This window comes from Neolamprologus brichardi, chromosome 3 (assembly GCF_056152115.1).
Source record: "Neolamprologus brichardi isolate AB-2024 chromosome 3, ASM5615211v1, whole genome shotgun sequence".
NCBI classification, from domain to species: Eukaryota; Metazoa; Chordata; class Actinopteri; order Cichliformes; family Cichlidae; genus Neolamprologus; species Neolamprologus brichardi.
The window spans coordinates 10,584,242-10,602,437 of record NC_142106.1 but is presented as its reverse complement, the minus strand read 5'-3'; the positions used below and the strand labels follow the sequence as shown (position 1 = coordinate 10,602,437).

The window sequence follows — 18,196 nt, the reverse complement described above, 5'->3', positions numbered from 1 at the left end:
TTTCCGCCGTTTGTACCTGCGCTATAGAGGATCAAACAGGTCGTGTTTTTCCCGGTGTGTTTTGGACATACCGAATAAAACAATGACTCTGTTAACATCAGCGTGTTTCTGCGTGCCTCTGCTGTTTGTCTGTGTCGTGGATTTGGCCTCTTCAGGTGAGCTCTATTTCAGGTACTACTTTCTGCTTCACGAACAAGGCCCTGAAACATTACGCTGCCTTTTAATGTAAAAATGTTGAATCTCCCCTAGACTGTGCCTTATGTCCACGTAGTGACCGAAAAATGCTTTTTAATTATCAGAAGAATAGATTAAATCGAATAAATTAAAAAAAGTATACGCAGGTTGTGCAAGCTTTCTCAGGACACCTGAGTTACGGAGTGCGGTCAGGTAAATGAAAAGCCCCTGTTCCCTCCGTTCCCAATAACTTTACCCTGACTGCTAACGGCACTCAGGTGTGCACCTGAAGTAGAGTTTTTACTCAAACTCTTCTTTTCCTGTTTGGTTCGGTTGGTTGTGCAGGTGTGAACACATAATCACACTCAGGTGCAGCAACAACTGCAGCGAGACCCTCAGGAGGAGGAGGAGGGGGTCTCGGTGCGGTTCGTTTATGGTGTGAACGTGATCCCAAACACCTGCACGGGCGCGTTACAGGTTTGGGTTAAAAACGTCCCGTTGCTATGTGTGCTTTATATTCTCAATGCAAGAAGGAAGTGCAGATACGCAAAGGTTACGTGAGGGTCAGCAACCAGCCCTGAAACCGCTTTCTGTTTTCACTCACAGCACCTGTATATACTTCTGTGACATCTGACCAATGAGCGGGCTGAGCGTTCTCACGTGGTTTGTAGTGACGTATTTTCTCTGCGCGAAAACAAATCAAACCAGTTTACAAACTCAACAGTTGACCTGCTGACTGTAGACTCCGCCCACCGTGTCCCACCTGATCCCGATGGAGCAGAAACGGTAAAAGTTTCCCTTAAAGACGAAGAAATGTCATCATCATAAATGTGAGGTGAAATATGATGTTCAATCATCTTCATATATTCTGATCTTCATTTGGAGGGATTCTGTGTGCAGAAACAATAATGTCAGAGATCTTTAACCTCTGATAGAAGTTTTTTTTTTTTTTTTTTTTTTTCAGAATGGGTAGAACTGTTTATAGATCCAGTGTTAACCCTAATGATAATACATTTAATATTTAGCAAACAAACAAGCAAACAAATTTAGAACAAAGAAGAAATGAGAATAAAAAGTAATACTTCCGGTCATATCTTTCAAAAATAGAGACCCGTGTTTTTTTCCCAAGAGCACGTAAGTGGAAAAATTTTTTTTTATTTTTTTTTATTTTTTTTTTTTATAATTTGCACAGAAATGCACAACAATTATGGCAATCTCTACAAAGATTCTATTTTCCAACATGAAATATTATCAGAACAGGCTGAATTCCAGCATATAGAAGAGAGGTAACCTCTGATAGAAGTGCTGAGCATCCGAATAAATTATAAATAAATAAAACAAACAAATTTAATAAAAAATAATAACACAGAATAACCACCTCCACAGGAGCCACAGGTGAACTTCTCTCTGCCCCACAGCAGACACTCAGTCTTCAGCTCCCAGCCTGTCAAACTAGGCTGACTAAGCGCTCTCACATGTTGCTGCTCTATTTGAGTGAGATTTGATCTTATTGATGTATTTAGAAAATTAAAATGGGTATAATTTTAGCCAGGTTCTTATTTGATAAATTATCAATCAATCAATCCTTTATTTATATAGCACATTTAAGGACCAAAGTGCTTCTCAATAGTAAAATTATTCACTCAGCTTTGCAGAGGTTTGGTGACTTTGTCCCAAAATAAAGTCCAAGAAGATTTTTTTTTTTCTGTCCTCTGTGTCAGCAGAGCTCACTGGTCTCTGATCCTCTCTCTGATTGGCTGCTGTAGAAGTGAACAGTTGGACTTTGACCTTTAACCTCTCTGCTCTGTGTTGTTTCCTCTTTCAGACCAGAAAAACATCACAGCTGAGTCTGGACAGGATGTAGTTCTACCATGTCGAGTACCATCAAACAAAACCATCAGAGCTGTGAAGTGGAGCAGAGCGGACCTGGAAGAATATGTGCTTTTGTTCCGGGATGAGCAGCTGGATCAAGACAACCAGCATCCATCTTTTAAGAACCGGGTGGATCTGCAGGACAGACAGATGAAGGATGGAGACGTTTCTTTGATTCTGAACAATGTGACGATTGATGATGGTGGATCGTACAATTGTAATATCTTCAACGGAGAGACAAGATCATGGGAGAGCATCAACACCGTCAGCCTGACTGTTCCAGGTGAGTGAGTAGAGTTGAGTGTGTGTGTGATCAGAGGTGAAGCTGCTTCCTGGTTGTTGATGTTTGTTTCTAAAGATGTTGTTGATGAGACTTTGTAGAAAGCAGCTGGTCTGAGTGATGTGATCAGAGTGCAGTAGATAATGTCTGACAGCAGTTTGAAGAGGAAATGGATTCTGTTCTGTTCTTCACTCATCACCTACCTGACAGCTGACACCTCACACCTGTTTCTCACCTGCAGGTCAGACAGGAGGAGACAAACAGGGTGGACCTGTTGGACTGATTGCTGGTCTGTCAGTTTCTGCTGTGCTTCTTGTTGCTGCTGTTGTTGGATTTTTGATTTACAGAAAACATGAAACAACAGAATCAGGATTCATACCAGCCTCCAGCTGAACAGTAGCCTGTTTGAAACGTCTCAGAGTTTGTTTGTTTTTTACAGCTGAACTCCTGTTGATCCAGACTCTCAGTAGTGTTATTGTTACATGTGGAACATTTAAGACTTCATCATTCAAACAAAGAAAAGTTACAAATCTGAGAATAAGATCAGTGATATTTAACAACAAAAACCATTTTATGTGACAAACATCTTCTCTGTCACTGATGTCGACAGAAATAAGTTTGTTCACAGTGATGAATTCAGCGTCGTCTCTGTCACAATATCAGAATCAGTGAGTTTGTCTCATCTTCAGGTTCAGCTGTTTGTGAGGTCAGACTCACAGACTGAGCCTCATGTTTAGATGTTACACAATAATTACAGACACTGACTGACAACACAAACACAACACAAAGTGCTCAGGGTCCATTTATCAGCTAGAACTGAACGACTGAATAATCTGATGTTATTATGAAACCAAAGAGAAATGTGTTACATGGAGCTGCAGAGTCACATGTTTCCTCTGATCTATGAAGCCTTAACTTGTTCCTCCATGAAGGAGACTCTTCAGTTTAAACACGTCCAGATTATTTATTATCGATTTTTGTATGAGCTTGTTTATCGATAAAGTTTTACATGTGTTACTCTTGAATGTTTGTCTTTGCTTCCTGTGGCTGTAAAAGTTTCCTGACTTGCTGTTTGAGTGTGTGCAGATTTGATCTCACCTTGAATGTACCAATGTGAATATTTATACATTTAACCTGATGTTATTACATCCTGTGATCTGTGTAAGCTCAGAGATAAATAACAGAGCTGAAACCCTGGCAGTTCATGGGATATCAGTATAAAGCGTGTTACAGACTGTATACAGTTTTGTGCATTAACTTCTTTGTGCCTGCTATATGAAACAAGCATGTTAAATAAGAACATTGTTAAATTATTGGAATGTTAAAGAGTTACAAGCTGAAGCTGATCTTTTGTACTGTGACCATATGTATTTCATGACAGACTTTCTAGGCTTTAGTGCTACTGAAACATGCTGTTCTCCTGTAAAGTGCAAGAACAGATCCTGTTCATATCCACAGCATAAACATAACCTCTGAAAGGTCGTTGGGTCTGTCTGTCAGTCACAGATGTACAGTTTTGTTCATTTTAAACTCACTCAAATAACATATTCATGAAAAAAAGGTTTTTTTTAAAGAGTCCTCCACCTTCTGTATATTTCAGTGTTGGCTTATTTTGCATGCTGAAGGTTGTTAATTCTTTTTCAGCTTCCAATTGTAATCCAATCGTGGATTCAGTATAGTGTGTGTTACATTATAAGGATCAATGATTTTGTTTTAGCTGCCATGTTCACGTTCATGTCAGTGTCGAAATTTGTTTTCTTTGCCTTTGTTGTACTTCTGGAACATCCAGGTTTTTGTCGTTTCAAAGAAAAGTTAGCAAATCTTGACATTAAAAAAATTGTACAATTTTCTAAATATTTTGTTATGGCTGAGCTGTTTTTGTATGATCGGGTAAATGCTTTACCAGAAAGGGGCAGTATAGGCACACAGGTGTAGGCAGCCTGTTATTATAATTTACCAAGTACTCAGATCATTTGAGGAGAGCTGCCTTTAACAGATGTGGTTGTGACTTTCCTTAACTGCTGGGCCAACTTACTGAGGACGTCATCTGATGTGCAGCGTTAGCATTGGATATAAAACTACGTGTGTTTGCCCGCCTCTGGCTTAAACAAGTCTCTAGCTATTTCTGCTGGGTTAATAATTATAGGAGCAGAGTCTCTGACCTATAAGGCATAAGTGCAGTCCAGATTTCCTGTACAGCTGGGATCTGATTTATTTATTTATTTAAAAAACAAAAAACAAACTGCGGAAGTATCACTGTTGAGCTGCTTGTATCCATGTTAGTGTTTATAGTCCAACATCTCCCTCTAGTGGCCATATATAAACCAGCTGTAATTAAAATGTGTTCAGAGGGCCTCAGTGTTTGAATGGTTCCAGTTCAGCTCCATAACAGCAGCGTCCCTGGTTCAGGTGAAGTTTACATTTGGCAATTAGCAGGTAGTGATCAGAGTCAATGTCGGCTCCACGCCACACTCTAACATCGCTAATGGTGGATGCCCAGCGGGATGATATGCAGATGTAGTCGATCTCGTTTGTATATCCGCCTTCCACGTCGCCTTGTGTATCCGCTTGTGGCCGAAGAAGGTGTTCTTGATGGTCAGCCGGTTTGCCGCACAGAACGAGATCAGCCGCCCACCATTTTCATTTGTCATTGCTGCGATTCCAAACGGGCCGATAGTCGATTCCAGGCCGTCCCGGTTACTGCTTATTTGCGCGTTGAAATCTCCACCCACGATCAGCAAATCATGACGCGGGGAGTTGTCAATGGCATCCTGGAGCATCGCATAGAAACCATCCTTGTCAGTATCGTCAGCCTCTTCTGTTGGAGCATATACTTGAAGAATTGTGACTTTCACATGCCTAGCTTGGAAGCGAGCCAAGATTAGGTGGTCTGAAATGGGCTTCCAGGCCAGCAATGATGTTGTTGCACGTCGCGAGAGGATAAAGCCCACGCCGCGTGCATGGTCTTGGGCATGGCCAGAGTAGAGCACCATCTTTCCATCACTAACCATCTTCCCGCTTCCTGCCCATCGCATTTCTGAGATGCCCAAGATGTCCATACGGTACGAGTCAAATTCATATAGAAGCTGGGCCAATTTACCTGTTTGGTACAGAGTCCGTACATTCCATATTCCATAACGAGTAGTTTCTTTTGGGTCAAAAACTGGTCGACGCATCGGGCAGTGGATAACCCGAGGGCTTTTCTCCACTGCCGTCATTAAGGGTTGCCGATCATCTTCGCCCTGATTCAGTTGATAATGAGATTCACTTGCTGTTTCCGTAGCAGTTGGAGTTTTTACAGGGTGGGGTTGCTAGCCCCATGCCCAACCCTCCTCCTTTCTCATCCGGGCTTGGGACCGGCAATGGCAGAGTTACACACACACAAATCAAATCCGCACATGCTCACATATCAAAATTCCACTGAACAAATGTATTCATCACACTTTTCTTGTGTATAAATAAAGACAAGTGCAAGAACAGAGTGCACTTCACAGGCCCCCACTCTGGTGTGAGCGCTCTGTGACAGCCCTTGCAAGTAAAAACTGCAGCATGTGTGTCTCCACTCTCTGACTCTCAGCTGAAGAAGTGTCATTTAGAATATATCTCTTGACATTTACCATAAAAAATGCATTTTCAATAGATACAGACATATTTATTATGTTAATGTCTTTTAATCAAAATATGACAGCATCATTGATGATCTTCTTGTATCCATGTAAGTGCATAAAGTCCAACATCTCCCTCTAGTGGCCATATATAAACATGTGTGAGGATGGTGTTAATGTAAAATTTGAATCATAGTGTTCCAGTCAGTCATCAGTGTGTCTCTGCACAGCTGTAATTAAAATGTGTTCAGAGGGCCTCAGTGTCTGAATGGTTCCAGTTCAGCTCCATAACAGCAGCGTCCCTGGTTTGATTCCTGTGTTTCAGCTCATATCTGCCTCTCTCACTGAGGGGGACGTAACTACATGGAAATTGAGTTGTTCATCAACCAAACTACAGATCACTGAGAGCAGAGGAGATTAGATTATTATATTTTATTTACTTTTTTTCCTTTGTGAACTAACAAATATCCAATTACACATAAGATCCAAATTAAAATACTTTATAACAGTGTGTACATTTATTAGTTTTGCCTTTTCATTTACATTCATGGTGGATGAGACAGGTTTTTTTTTAAAAAAATTATATTTTAAAAATATACTTTTACACATGATAGGCTATTACCCACCACAATAAAAACCAATAGAAAGCTGGTGCTCACAGGAAGAGGGCGGGCTTTACTTGGTGTCAGTGACAGAAATGAAAAAAAGCTCAAATGAGTGAGAAGGACGATGAAGGAAACATCTGTGCTGTGTCTGCTCTGTAAGTAGAATCTCTGTGTTTGTTTGAATTCTTCTACTTTGACTGTCTGCTCTCCTGATAACTCACTGGTTCCCAAACTTTTTTTGCTAGGCCCCCCTTTATTTTACAGGAAAAAAGTTTGCCCATCCCCTCGCGCCATGCACGCACGCACGCTCACGCACTAACACATCCTCCAACCACAAACACCCATATTTTGCTCCATTGCGGTTTATTTCACACCTCAAACATTTAGTAAACAATTAAGCAAATACAAGTAATCTGCAATAAATTACAGGTATTAAGAAAAGAAACTACTAACTCTTTTACGCTACGTCCACGCCTACACGGGTATTTTTGAAAACGCAGCTATTTCATCCACGTAAACGGCGTTTCGAATCGCTGAAAACGAAGAATGTGCCTTTTTTGACGTCACGCTGTGCGCCACGTTATTGTTTAAATAAGATGAATGGCAGATAGAGACAAAACACTGTTAATCTGACTATCTTCAGGTTTTACATGCTTACAAGCATAAGCTGAGTGTGTGGAGTTAGTGTTGATGAAGCTGTGTGTAAATGGATGAAATGCTGTAGTTTGTCTCTGTGTTGAGGTGGATCAGTGATCCTGCAGAGTCCTGTCCTCCCTGTGATGGAGGGAGATGACGTCACTCTGCTCTGTAAAACAAAGACCACTCCCTCCAACCTCCCAGCTGCTTTCTATAAAGATGGCTCCCTCATCAGGAAGCAGCCTACAGGTCACATGACCATCCAGCATGTTTCCAGGTCTGATGAAGGCCTCTACAAGTGTGACATCAGCGGTCATGGAGAGTCTCCATCCAGCTGGATCACTGTCACAGGTGACACACTCACCTGTCTGTGTTTCTGCAGCTTTCAACATTCACAATGTGACGACAACTTAATGACTGTGTTTGCTTAATTTTAGACAAACACACCACCACACCTCCACCTACATCCACCAGGAGCGGATCTCCTCCTGGTTCCTATCTTCTTCCTGCATTGTCATGTGTTGGATCAGTCTGTGTTGTGGTTCTACTGGTGTTACTGGTTCTGCTGGTGAGATTATGTGTTCACAGGAAACCCGAAGGTGAGACTCAGACTTCCTGATATTTCATGTTTTAATTTTATTGTTGTGGATTTGAATAATCTACACATTTATCATGATTAAATGTTTCAGTGTTTATATTCTCTGTCGGTTTGTCTTATAAATATTTTCACTGTAAAACTTGATTGGATCCAGATAAAGCTGCAGGATGTCACAGACATTCAAGTATCACAGTCTGTGAAACAAAGCAGAAGTAATAATGACCTTTGGTGGGTGATTTGGTTTTTCCAGTGTGGAGAAAATAGGATATTTATAAAATTGTATCACTTGAAACTTGGATATTTTACAAGAGTACAGAGAAATGCTGAGTGGAAAATTATTACACAGTGCTCTAAGAGCAAATATTGATGCTGTTTGAGTGACAGTTTCTGTGACGTGTAATTGTAGTAAAGATGTTGGTCAGTGAACTTACAAGACTGTATATCAAAGATGGAAAAGAGCACCGTGACTTCATCCAGTGGTTTCAGAAACTAAAAGTTAGCATTTTTAACAGCATCATGTTAGCTTTTCTAGCCAGGAGAGACTCTATTGATCAGCTATCAGCTAATGTTAGCTAGCTTGGTTATCAAGCTTCTTCCATAGGTCGTGTCCAAATTCATGGGCTGCATCCTCCTGAGGACCCGGCCCACGTAGACCACGAAGGCCGGGTCCTCAGAAGGTCGGGTAGGCCGGAAGTAAACGGCTGTGAATTTGGATGGTCTAGCCTTCTAATTAGCGTCACCGCTGTCTCGGTGGAGTTTAATAAACTCGGCCGTCTGCTCCTTGCTATCTAAAATATAACAGGACACTGACGTAAATTCTCGACCGTCTCACACTTCTGTTTAATCAGTTTTCTGTTTGACGTTTATTCAGCTGTGTGAAAACCACCTGGGGGATTAATAAAGTTTTATCTAATCTAATCTAATAACTTTAATCTGTCATGGTCCTGAGTCTGAGGACTCGGTGTTTTGTGTTTCTTTATATTATTCTTTGTTCTCGGTTATTCTGTTTTGTCTTTTGTTTAGGTTTGCTATGTGTTAGTGTTTTTGTTTCATGCCTGCCTGTGTTCTCTCTGTCTGTCCATGGTGTTATTGTGTCTGCTCATGAGTCTGCCTTTCAAGTTCAGTGTCCGGTCTGGTTCTCTGTGTCTGTTAGTTTCCTGTTTTATTCTGAAAGTTCATGTCTCATGTCAGTGTGTTCAGTTTTACCTCTCCCCTGTCTCGTTAGCCTAATTGCTCTCAGCTGTGTCTCCCTCCTGTGGCCCATTCCCTGATTACTCCCCGTGTATTTAAGCCCTGTTTTTTCCTGTGCTCTCTGTCGCGTTGTCTGATTAATTCCATGTCAGTCTGCATCATTCTATGTTACCTGGTACTCATTCTGCGTCTCTCTGCCATCTCTCTTTGTGCATTTTGCTCCTCCTCCCGTGAGTGTCTGGTTTAAGTTTTGTTCGTTAGTTTTCCCAGTTTAGGTTTGTTTACTCCCTGCCCTGCTCTTCTTGTTTTGTCACCTTCTCACCGCTGTAAATAAACACTCACTCGCACCCCAGCCAGTACCTGCATTTTGGATCCTTTTTCAATACACCACACGACTGCCCCCAGCCGTGACATAATCTCAGCCAAACCGATTTACTCACGAACAAACAAAACACTGAAAGAAACCCAACAACAACATTTTTAGGTTGTCTAAGTGACTTATATATTACGTTTAACCTGAGTAGCAAAACTCTGCGGTGATCTGAAAATGATGTGCTGGGAGTTGTGCCGTTCTCGGCAGCTTCAGTGACCCTCGAGCTCTCAGCTAGCTATCGAGCTGGTGGGTAACAGACTTTTTAAAGATTTTAAATCTTAGTAGCGGCTGCCATTGCCGGAAACTGGAGTTTGGCTGGGCCGCGCTGTGAATTCTAGGATATGGTAGGCCACGAAGGACAGACCTGACCCATCCTTCAAATTCGGGGAAAAGGAGGACGCATTTGTCGGCTGCATTCGGAGGAGTCTACGAATTTGGACAGGCTTCGGCGCATCGCTGTGACGTAATCGGTCTACAAATGCATCCTCAGGAGGATGCAGCCCATGAATTTGGACACAACCATAGACTGTATGGGACAAACAGAAAGGCACTGCTAATTAGAGCTCAGTAACAGAATTTCACTCAGCAGAGGTCCAGTTCAGGGACTCCAATTAACTAAAGTGAAGCCCAACTGACAGCTGGCAGATATAAATAGGCCACGCCCCTAATAATGCAGACTGTAAGCCTTAATAACATTTATGCAGAAGAGTTTTAACAACAATCACCTCATGTACAGCAAATGAATATCAGTCTGTCTGTAGATTTTCACACCATGTTAAGTTCTGTGTGTGCTGAACTGTGAGTTTGTCGTCTGTGGTTAACACTAATGAGTGTGTGACTGTTTCTGAGAAAGAAACAATAAGAGCTTCATCTGCAGGTGTTTCAACACAGAGGTGTGAATTTTACAAATAACTCACACGTTTCTTCCTCTATTTAAGAGTATTTCTGTAAACTCACACAGGTCAGAGACTGTTATCATATTTACTAAATATAAAATATACTTATTGTATTGTAAATTTCCAATTACTATAAACTAATCTCCTGCAGTATTATTCACAATTTTCCTTTTAAGATTTACTCTTTCATATTTATGACACCAGCATATTAAATCCCTTCTGCCTCACTATCTAAATTCTGAATTTACCTTTTATAAAGTTAATAATTTAACAGTTTGTCTGACGTCCTGTGATTTTGATCAGCTGACATGTTAGTCATTAGGTTACTGCTTTGTCAGGTCCCTTTATCTCACATTTGACTTCATGTTAAACTATTTTAAATTTCTAAAATAACCTGAGCAGTAACTGAAAACACTCTGAGTGTTTCATATAAAGATTTGTGAGTGGCAGCAGTTTCATGTCTGTTCTCAGCTGTTCTGTCTGCAGTGACGTCCTCTGTGTGTGTTTTACTGTGCAGACACTGATCCAGCTGCAGTTTACTCAGCAGTGAGAACTGAAGACGTCACTTATGGAAAAATCATCAAAGACAAGAACAAACGATCACAGACGAGAGGTAAAGCTGCTCTTCTTCACTTCTACAGTCAGGTTTCTCTCAAAGGTCCGTAAACATAGAGGGATCCAAACTCCACACACATCAAAACAAACACAAGTGTTTATTTCCAAGTTAAAACAAAATAGTAACTTCACTGTGGAAAAAAAAGAAATCGGTCTACATCGCGTCGTCTCTCTGGGTCCGGCCACTGGGTTTAGAGTGTCTGGAAGAGAGTCCTGTCTCAGTCAATTATAGATGATGTGAGAGGGCGGGTGTGTGTGTGTGTTTAGGGCCCGGATGGCTTGGGGATAGAAGCTCCTCTTGAGTCTCTCTGTCCTTGCCTGGATGATGCAGAATCTTCTACCGGATTGCAGAAGTTGGAACAGTTTGTTGCCAGGATGGGACGGGTCCTTCAGTATCTGCGCTGCTCTAGTCCAGCGTCTCCTGGTGTAGGTGTCCTGAAGCGGGGGGAGAGCAATCCTGCAGCAGCGTTCTGGTGTACGGATCACTCTCTGGAGAGCTTTTTGGTCCTTCACACAGCTGTTCCCAAACCACGATGTCATGTTCTGTGTGAGGATGCTCTCCACAGCACCTGTATAGAAAATCCTGAGGATCTTTGGAGAGACCCTGAACTTCCTCAGTTGTCGTAGGTGGTACAGGCGCTGCCTAGCCTTTTTGGTCCTGACCTGAATGTGGGCAGACCATGTCAGGTCTGAGGAGATGTGGACACCAAGATACTTGAAGGACTGCACCCTCTCCACTGGAGCTCCATTGATGATAATGGGCTTGTAGTCTCTGTGCTGACTCCTTCTGAAGTCCACCACCAGCTTCTTGGTCCTCTAGTCCAAGGCACGGGGAAAATATCTTCTGGAATGGTGTATCCAGGCCTGACATGATGCCTGGTCAATATCCCCACGTTCCTCCTCCACTGCCTTTAAAAGGGCTATGCGTTGATGGGGATGACGGTCATAGACCTTCCAGCGGCCGGCAGAGAAGAACTCTTCAATTGGATTCAACAATGAGGAGTATGGGTGGAGGTTGAGTACAGTGAAGGGTGGGTGATCTGTAAACCAGTTGAGGACCAAAGCAGCCCTATGGAAACTAACATTGTCCCATATGATGACGTATCTGGTCTGCTCTGTTCTCTGAACAGTAGTGAGCATGTCATGTAAGGCAGCGGTCCCCAACCTTTTTTGCACCATTGTTGTGCCCGACAATATTTTTATGGACCGGCCTTTAAGGTGTTGCGGATAAATTCAACAAAATAAAACTAGTACCGGTACTGAAAAAAGTAAGATTTATTCATAACACACGTGAAAAGACCCAGGAAAACCAAGTTAACAAAAAAAACGATAACAAAATAACACTAAAAACCCTGAAAACCATACATTTGACACCCGAGTCTCACTCTCGCGGCCCGGTACCAAAGGACTCACGGACCGGTACCGGGGGTTTGGGACTGCTGATGTAAGGTGTCCAGGAATGTAATAATGCGTGCAGTGTTATATGGGCCCAGGGTTGCATTATGGTGAACAACACTGTTGAAGCTGATAGTTTTTATATTGTCATTTGTGCTTAGAAACATATAATCATTTGTATGCTGATAAAAATCATATCCTTATTAGGTCTGATAAAAGTCTGTGTGCACTTGTGTACCATGAGATGAGAGGAAGCAGCCTTGACGTTATAATTTCCGATATAGCTTTAGGAACTAGACTTTGCTGTTCTCAAAAGTGCAAAACTTCACACCTTTAAGTGTTCGTTTGAGAGATGATCTATTGCAAGTTCCTGTTCTTATCATTTAGCGAGACGCTTACTTCTTCTGTTGTTCAGATGTGCCTGCTTAAGAGTGTCACATGTATTTGTAATTGCATATTCATGAATGATTGCTGACAATAAAAAGGGCTGTAGCGAAGGAATCAGTCGAAGTTGACTAAGTACAGGTGAAGGCCTGGGCTGACCTCCCTCGCGAGCCACAAAGACAAAGAGCTCTGTCTTGTTTTGTCGTGCAGTTCGGGCTTGTGTTCCAGCGGGTTTGTGCCTAGATAAACCCAACAAACACATTTTGACTTACAGCTGCACACATAGTTATGTTACCACCACGTTGTCCTGGGACACTGGTTATGGCACGGTGACCAATAATGTTCCTGCCACGTCTTCTTGTCTTAGTGAGGTGAAAACCAGCCTCATTCACTAAAAACTGCTCATGACCCATCTGCCTCTAGCTCCATCACTCTCTAGACAAGACAAAACAAATTCAGCACAGCAGGCACATGCACAGCACTACAGTGTGCACTTCCTGATTCAGTACCAATGATACTATAGCTTACCTGCACATAATCATATCGCAGCTGTTTTACACGTTCACTGTTTCTTTCCAAAGGTGCTCTGTAGATTTGTTTCATTTGAGCAAGAACACGACCTAATACAGAAATGCTCACATTTTGTATGTTTTGAAAGGTGGTGTCATCCTCAATTATGGTCTGCTGAAATTCGCGTAGCCTTATGGAATTATTTGCAATCACCATATTGACTATATGGGTTTCTTGGTCTGCAGTGAACATGCTTCCTCTGCCCCAGTATCTGGTCGTCTAGCAATTCTGTAAAGTAACAATTTCAGTATTTTTACATCTATGGTATTGTTGTGTTTCTCATTAGCATATGGCAGTGCTACAAATATTAGTGCAAAGCGACTGTACTAACCGATTCTCATTTCAAAATGTCCTTATGATGCTTGCTACAGTGTAGCAGCTCAAGTTAGGCTGGACCCGTTGGCCAGCTTCCCTCAGGGTCACTCCATGGTTGATTACATCGTCCACTATTGTAGCTCTGATGTCATCAGCAATTCTATTTCTTCCTATTCCCCTTCCTCGTCCTCCTCTTGCTCCTCCTTGTCCTCTTCCTCTAACTTCACCTGCTTGTCCTTGTCGTCCTCTTCATCCTACTTCTTCACCTCCACGTCCTCTTCCTCAGCCTCCTCTAATTCTCACTCTTCCTTCTCCCTCCATTGTACTCCACACAGACAGCTTACCTGAAGCTTATTTATACTGCTCAGGCTGATTTGCAAAGTGTGTGTTACAAAATGGCAAACTGAGTGCAAAGCAGTGTTTGTGCTTTTAGTTTTGCAAACTCAGTGAGTGGTTTTGCTATAAGTATTAATAGTTTTAGAAATTGTGCTATAAGAATCACAGTTAGGGTTTAGGCCAGACCTTCCCAAAGTGTGGGGCCCAAAGTGGGGGGCACAGAGCCATTGCAGGGGGGGCGCGGTGTGAAAAGGGGGGGAGGGGGGACAAAACGCTTGGACACTCCTAACACGGGCGCCCACAGAAACGCAAAGCAGGAGATGAAGCATCGCTGAATATGTTTCCAAACCAACTTCATTCTAAGCCAAAGACTAGAAAATATGGTGAAGCATGTCTGCCCTTTGGCTTCACCTGCACAAGTGCCGAGGTAGGTCTCCCCTGCAGGATTGGTTTTCCCTATGTCTGGAGCAGCGCTGGGCTGTTCAAATCACGGACAAACAGTATCCTACAGTTGTTTATGTTTTTAAACCCATTTTGCACAGAGGGGCATTTTTTGAAGCTCCTAAAAGCTCCTAAAACAGTCAGTGATCACTGTTGACCTCCCTCGGCTTTTATTACCGCTAATCATTTATTTAAGCTCAGTTTTTAAAACCTTAGGATGTAACTACAGCCCAGCCCATGCAGCAGTATATGAATGACTAACCTCGTATTGTGGGTGGATTATCTCAGTTGTTCTCCTGGCTGAAGTTTGGTCCTTTTACAGCATCCTGCCATGCGATTACATTTGTTCCTGACCACCGAGAACACTCACGTTAACTTTCATCGAGTGGAAAAAAAGTTAGCTTGTTTATATTATGCTAACATAGCTGTGTCGCTAGCGGTCACGTAGCACATCATTATATACCAGCTAGCCAAACTTCAGTAACCCTACAAACGTCACTGCTGTTTAGTTTTCTGTCTTCATTTATGTTGGAAGTGATAACAGAGCTGTACGTTTTAATTTGTTTCCAAAACCCCGCAGTCAGGACATGCTATATTGTATTTAGATAGAAGCTAGCAAGCTAACTTCCTGCTAACTTCTAACTCCGTTAAATGTCATAAATTCCGTTTTCATGGATGCCTGGATGTTAAACTCAATTGTTACACCTGGTAGAGCAGAACGCTGATCATTTTATTAAAGATGAAAGACTTTAGACAGTTTTTCAACTCTCAGTAATGCCATAGTGATCGTTTGATATATAGACCTGCAGCGGAGTTTAAGCCCAGACACGGCTAGTGACGTAAGACTTAACGACGGGATAGGACAGAACGATAGATGCCCTCCAGAGCAAGATTAGCCAGACTCTGCAGGAACTGAAAACCTTTCTACCCTCTCCGATCTTAGAAGAGGTTTACAAGTTTGTGGACAAGGCTCAGTGGGCCCAACACTCGAAAGACAATGCAGGAAATTCCACACCTTGCTTTCAAAAACACTCACTCCTTGGTCTCTTCACAGACATATGCAAAATCAGCACTATGTTAATATGTTCTCTGCCCTCGCTAACTGGTTGTAATTGTTGTAGTTTTATTCATGGTTGTTGCCTCTTGTTTCCATGTCAGTGATCTGGTTTCACTGGTTTTCTTCGTGTGGTTCTGTGGGTTTCTAAAAACTGTCAGATGGAAAATTTGACTAGTTTGATTGTGGCTAACTGACACACACCTCCCTTCCACCTCCTGCAGACTGAATATAGCGGAAGCATCATTCAGTGGCTGCAGAAAAGCTTTGTTTCACGATGGGTGTGTTTGACGCAGCAGAGTTTTTATTTGCAGCGCTCAAACAACAGAAGTGTTTAATTTGTGCTTTGTAAGCACAAATACTGATTTTTTTTTTAAATAAAATCTCCTTAAATTTGAAAATTAGCTTTTTAAAAACTCAAAATGTGGATTTTTAATCATAGCCTACATATTGTGCTTCATAACTAAACATGCACAGAGGAGAATAAACCTGATTCTGTAAGCTGTCTTTTCAGTGTTTTACAATCAGTCACTTTTATGCTGTCACATTCAATAATTTAGGATAAAAAGAGAGATAATTTCTTTTTAGTGTCTGATAAACTACAAACTCATCAACACAGAGCCAGAAACTTGAAATGATCATGAATAACACTGATAGCGTGCGACCATCTCATTGTGACACCAGCTGTTACAGCAGAGCAGCTGCTTCATAAATGTCCACCAGGTCATCACTGGAGCATTAGTTAGGTTGCAGTTCATCTTAGAGATTAGAACATGTCACACTTCACATCACTGCTGATTTGTTTTGGGGGATGACAAACAGGTTAAAATTCACTAAAAAAGTGGAAATGTCATATTTGGTCTTGGACTCAGAGAGCAGCCTCAAACTGTTCACAGTGTAAAAGTGTTTATAGAGAAGAAAGGTGGGCTTTATATTGATAATGCTACACCTTTGATAAATGACAACAGTTTAATGCTCTCAAAGCAAACAGCACAGCTGTAGAGGTTTTTTTGAGCGCGATGACTCCTGCTCACTTATCGCCATCTCTCTTCCTAGCCTAGCTTCAGTAACTCTTTGCCATAGTTTCATGGCACAGCTCATCAGCTCTCTAAAGACTGTAAATTGAAAATAACCAGCTGAAGTCAGAAGCAAGAAAGGAATTGATCTGAGGACACCAATCCTTCAAAGTAAAACACAAAATGAGAGACAAACAGAGAGCCAAGCCTCCACTTGGCAAGATGACACAAACAAAGGACAACAGGGAGAAACAAACACTTAGACAGCTCACTACTACACTACTGCTATGAACAAGAACACAATGTGTAGTGAAAAACAAAAGCCAAAGCTCTGAATTTACTAAAAGAATAAATAAAGCAGAACACCAAGAGTCCTGAAAGAGAGAGCAGATTTCTCCTGTTTTGGCTTCCTGTTAAATCCAGAATTCAAAATCCTGCTCCTCACATACAAGGTCTTAAATAATCAGGCCCCATCTTATCTTAATGACCTTGTAGTACCATATCACCCTATTAGAGCACTTCGCTCCCGCTCTGCAGGCCTACTTGTTGTTCCTAGAGTATTTAAAAGTAGAATGGGAGGCAGAGCCTTCAGTTTTCAGGCCCCTCTTCTGTGGAACCAGCTTCCAGTTTGGATTCGGGAGACAGACACTATCTCTACTTTTAAGATTAGGCTTAAAACTTTCCTTTTTGCTAAAGCATATAGTTAGGGCTGGACCAGGTGACCCTGAATCCTCCCTTAGTTATGCTGCAATAGGTGTAGGCTGCCGGGGATTCCCATGATGCATTGAGTTTTTCCTTTCCAGGCACTAAGTGTTTATGAACCTTAAACCACAATTTAATTATTCATTATTATTAATCTAAGTTCCTGATCAAATGCGATTGTCCAATGGTTGGGTTTTCTCTGTATTATCTGGGTTTTTGACTGTTGACCCTGGATAAATAAAACTGAATTGAATCATTAAATGTTGGATTAAATATTGTAACTGGTTGTAGCCTTTTGAAATAGCTTTAATGTATGAATCTCAAAGACACACGCTCTGTAAACGTTGTGTTTGTACAAATATAGAAAGAAACAGACTCAGAGGAAGAGGGCGGGCTTTACTTGGTGTCAGTGAGAGAAATGAAAAAAAGCTCAAATGAGTGAGAAGGACGATGAAGGAAACATCTGTGCTGTGTCTGCTCTGTAAGTAGAATCTCTGTGTTTGTTTGAATTCTTGTACTTTGACTGTCTGCTCTCCTGATAACTGATGATGGAGGAGAAGACATGAAAAACTAATCAGGCTGAATTCAAGTTCAAAACACCACGAGGACCAACTGCAGGTCTGAAGTTTCACAGAGTTACTGATGAATTTATGAGTGAAAAGATGAAATAAAATGTTGGTGTTTGTGTGAACAGAGCAGAGGACAGACCTTAGTTTAGTTATTTGTATGTAATTAGTGTAACTATAATGTAACTTGAAGTACTTCCTTGTTCTACAGTAACTACAGAAGCAGCTCATGAAGCATGAAATGATGTGTTTTTCAGTTTTATTTAATAATTCTGTTCATTGAAAGTGAAATCCTGGAGTCTCTGGTTTAGTATGAGCAGCTTTTTGCTGACCTGGTTTAGATCCACGTTTCCTCTGACAGGAAGATCAAACTGGGCTGTAGATGACACAACATGAAGAGTTTGATGTTTCTGTCTTAGAGGGAAACATCAAATAATACAAAGTTGTTCTGAGTGATCACCTTTGTGTGTTTATGTCAAATCAACCTGAGTGTCATTTCTCTTTAGTTCTGATCTCACTGCTGAGCTGCACAACAAACCAAGGTCAGTAACCTTCTTCTGTCACAGTTTAAA

General features: G+C 41.6%; 3 protein-coding genes across 3 annotated transcripts in view; 2 read left to right on the top strand and 1 right to left on the bottom strand.

Moving 5' to 3' along the window:
- On the top strand, positions 1-2,719 carry LOC148103463 (myelin-oligodendrocyte glycoprotein-like). Its single transcript, XM_087838111.1, has 3 exons — positions 1-155; positions 2,000-2,329; positions 2,568-2,719. The coding sequence occupies exons 1-3, from the start codon at positions 83-85 to the stop codon at positions 2,717-2,719; spliced, it is 555 nt and encodes a 184-aa protein (XP_087694237.1). The 5' UTR covers positions 1-82.
- Positions 2,720-4,681: 1,962 nt separating this feature from the next.
- Positions 4,682-5,544, bottom strand: LOC148103462 (protein CFDP2-like). The gene is given in 2 exon segments (XM_087838110.1): positions 4,682-4,872; positions 4,875-5,544. Coding segments are annotated over 2 exon segments (861 nt in total).
- An 11,896-nt stretch (positions 5,545-17,440) lies between these two features.
- The window catches only part of LOC118453405 (uncharacterized), a 154,427-nt gene continuing 153,671 nt past the window's right edge, over positions 17,441-18,196 (top strand). Inside the window, exons 1-2 of the mRNA XM_087838756.1 lie at positions 17,441-17,539; positions 18,131-18,166. Coding sequence (XP_087694882.1) covers positions 17,509-17,539; positions 18,131-18,166 — 67 coding nt within the window. The 5' untranslated portion in view covers positions 17,441-17,508. The remainder of the gene's footprint in view (positions 17,540-18,130; positions 18,167-18,196) is intronic.

Excerpts from the sequence above, each read along its gene's own strand:
- LOC148103463 (XM_087838111.1), top strand. The coding sequence starts at position 83 with ATGACTCTGTTAACATCAGCGTGTTTCTGCGTGCCTCTGCTGTTTGTC. Across the intron at positions 156-1,999 it reads CGTGGATTTGGCCTCTTCAG|ACCAGAAAAACATCACAGCT; the intron begins GTGAGCTCTATT and ends TTCCTCTTTCAG. Across the intron at positions 2,330-2,567 it reads CGTCAGCCTGACTGTTCCAG|GTCAGACAGGAGGAGACAAA; the intron begins GTGAGTGAGTAG and ends TCTCACCTGCAG.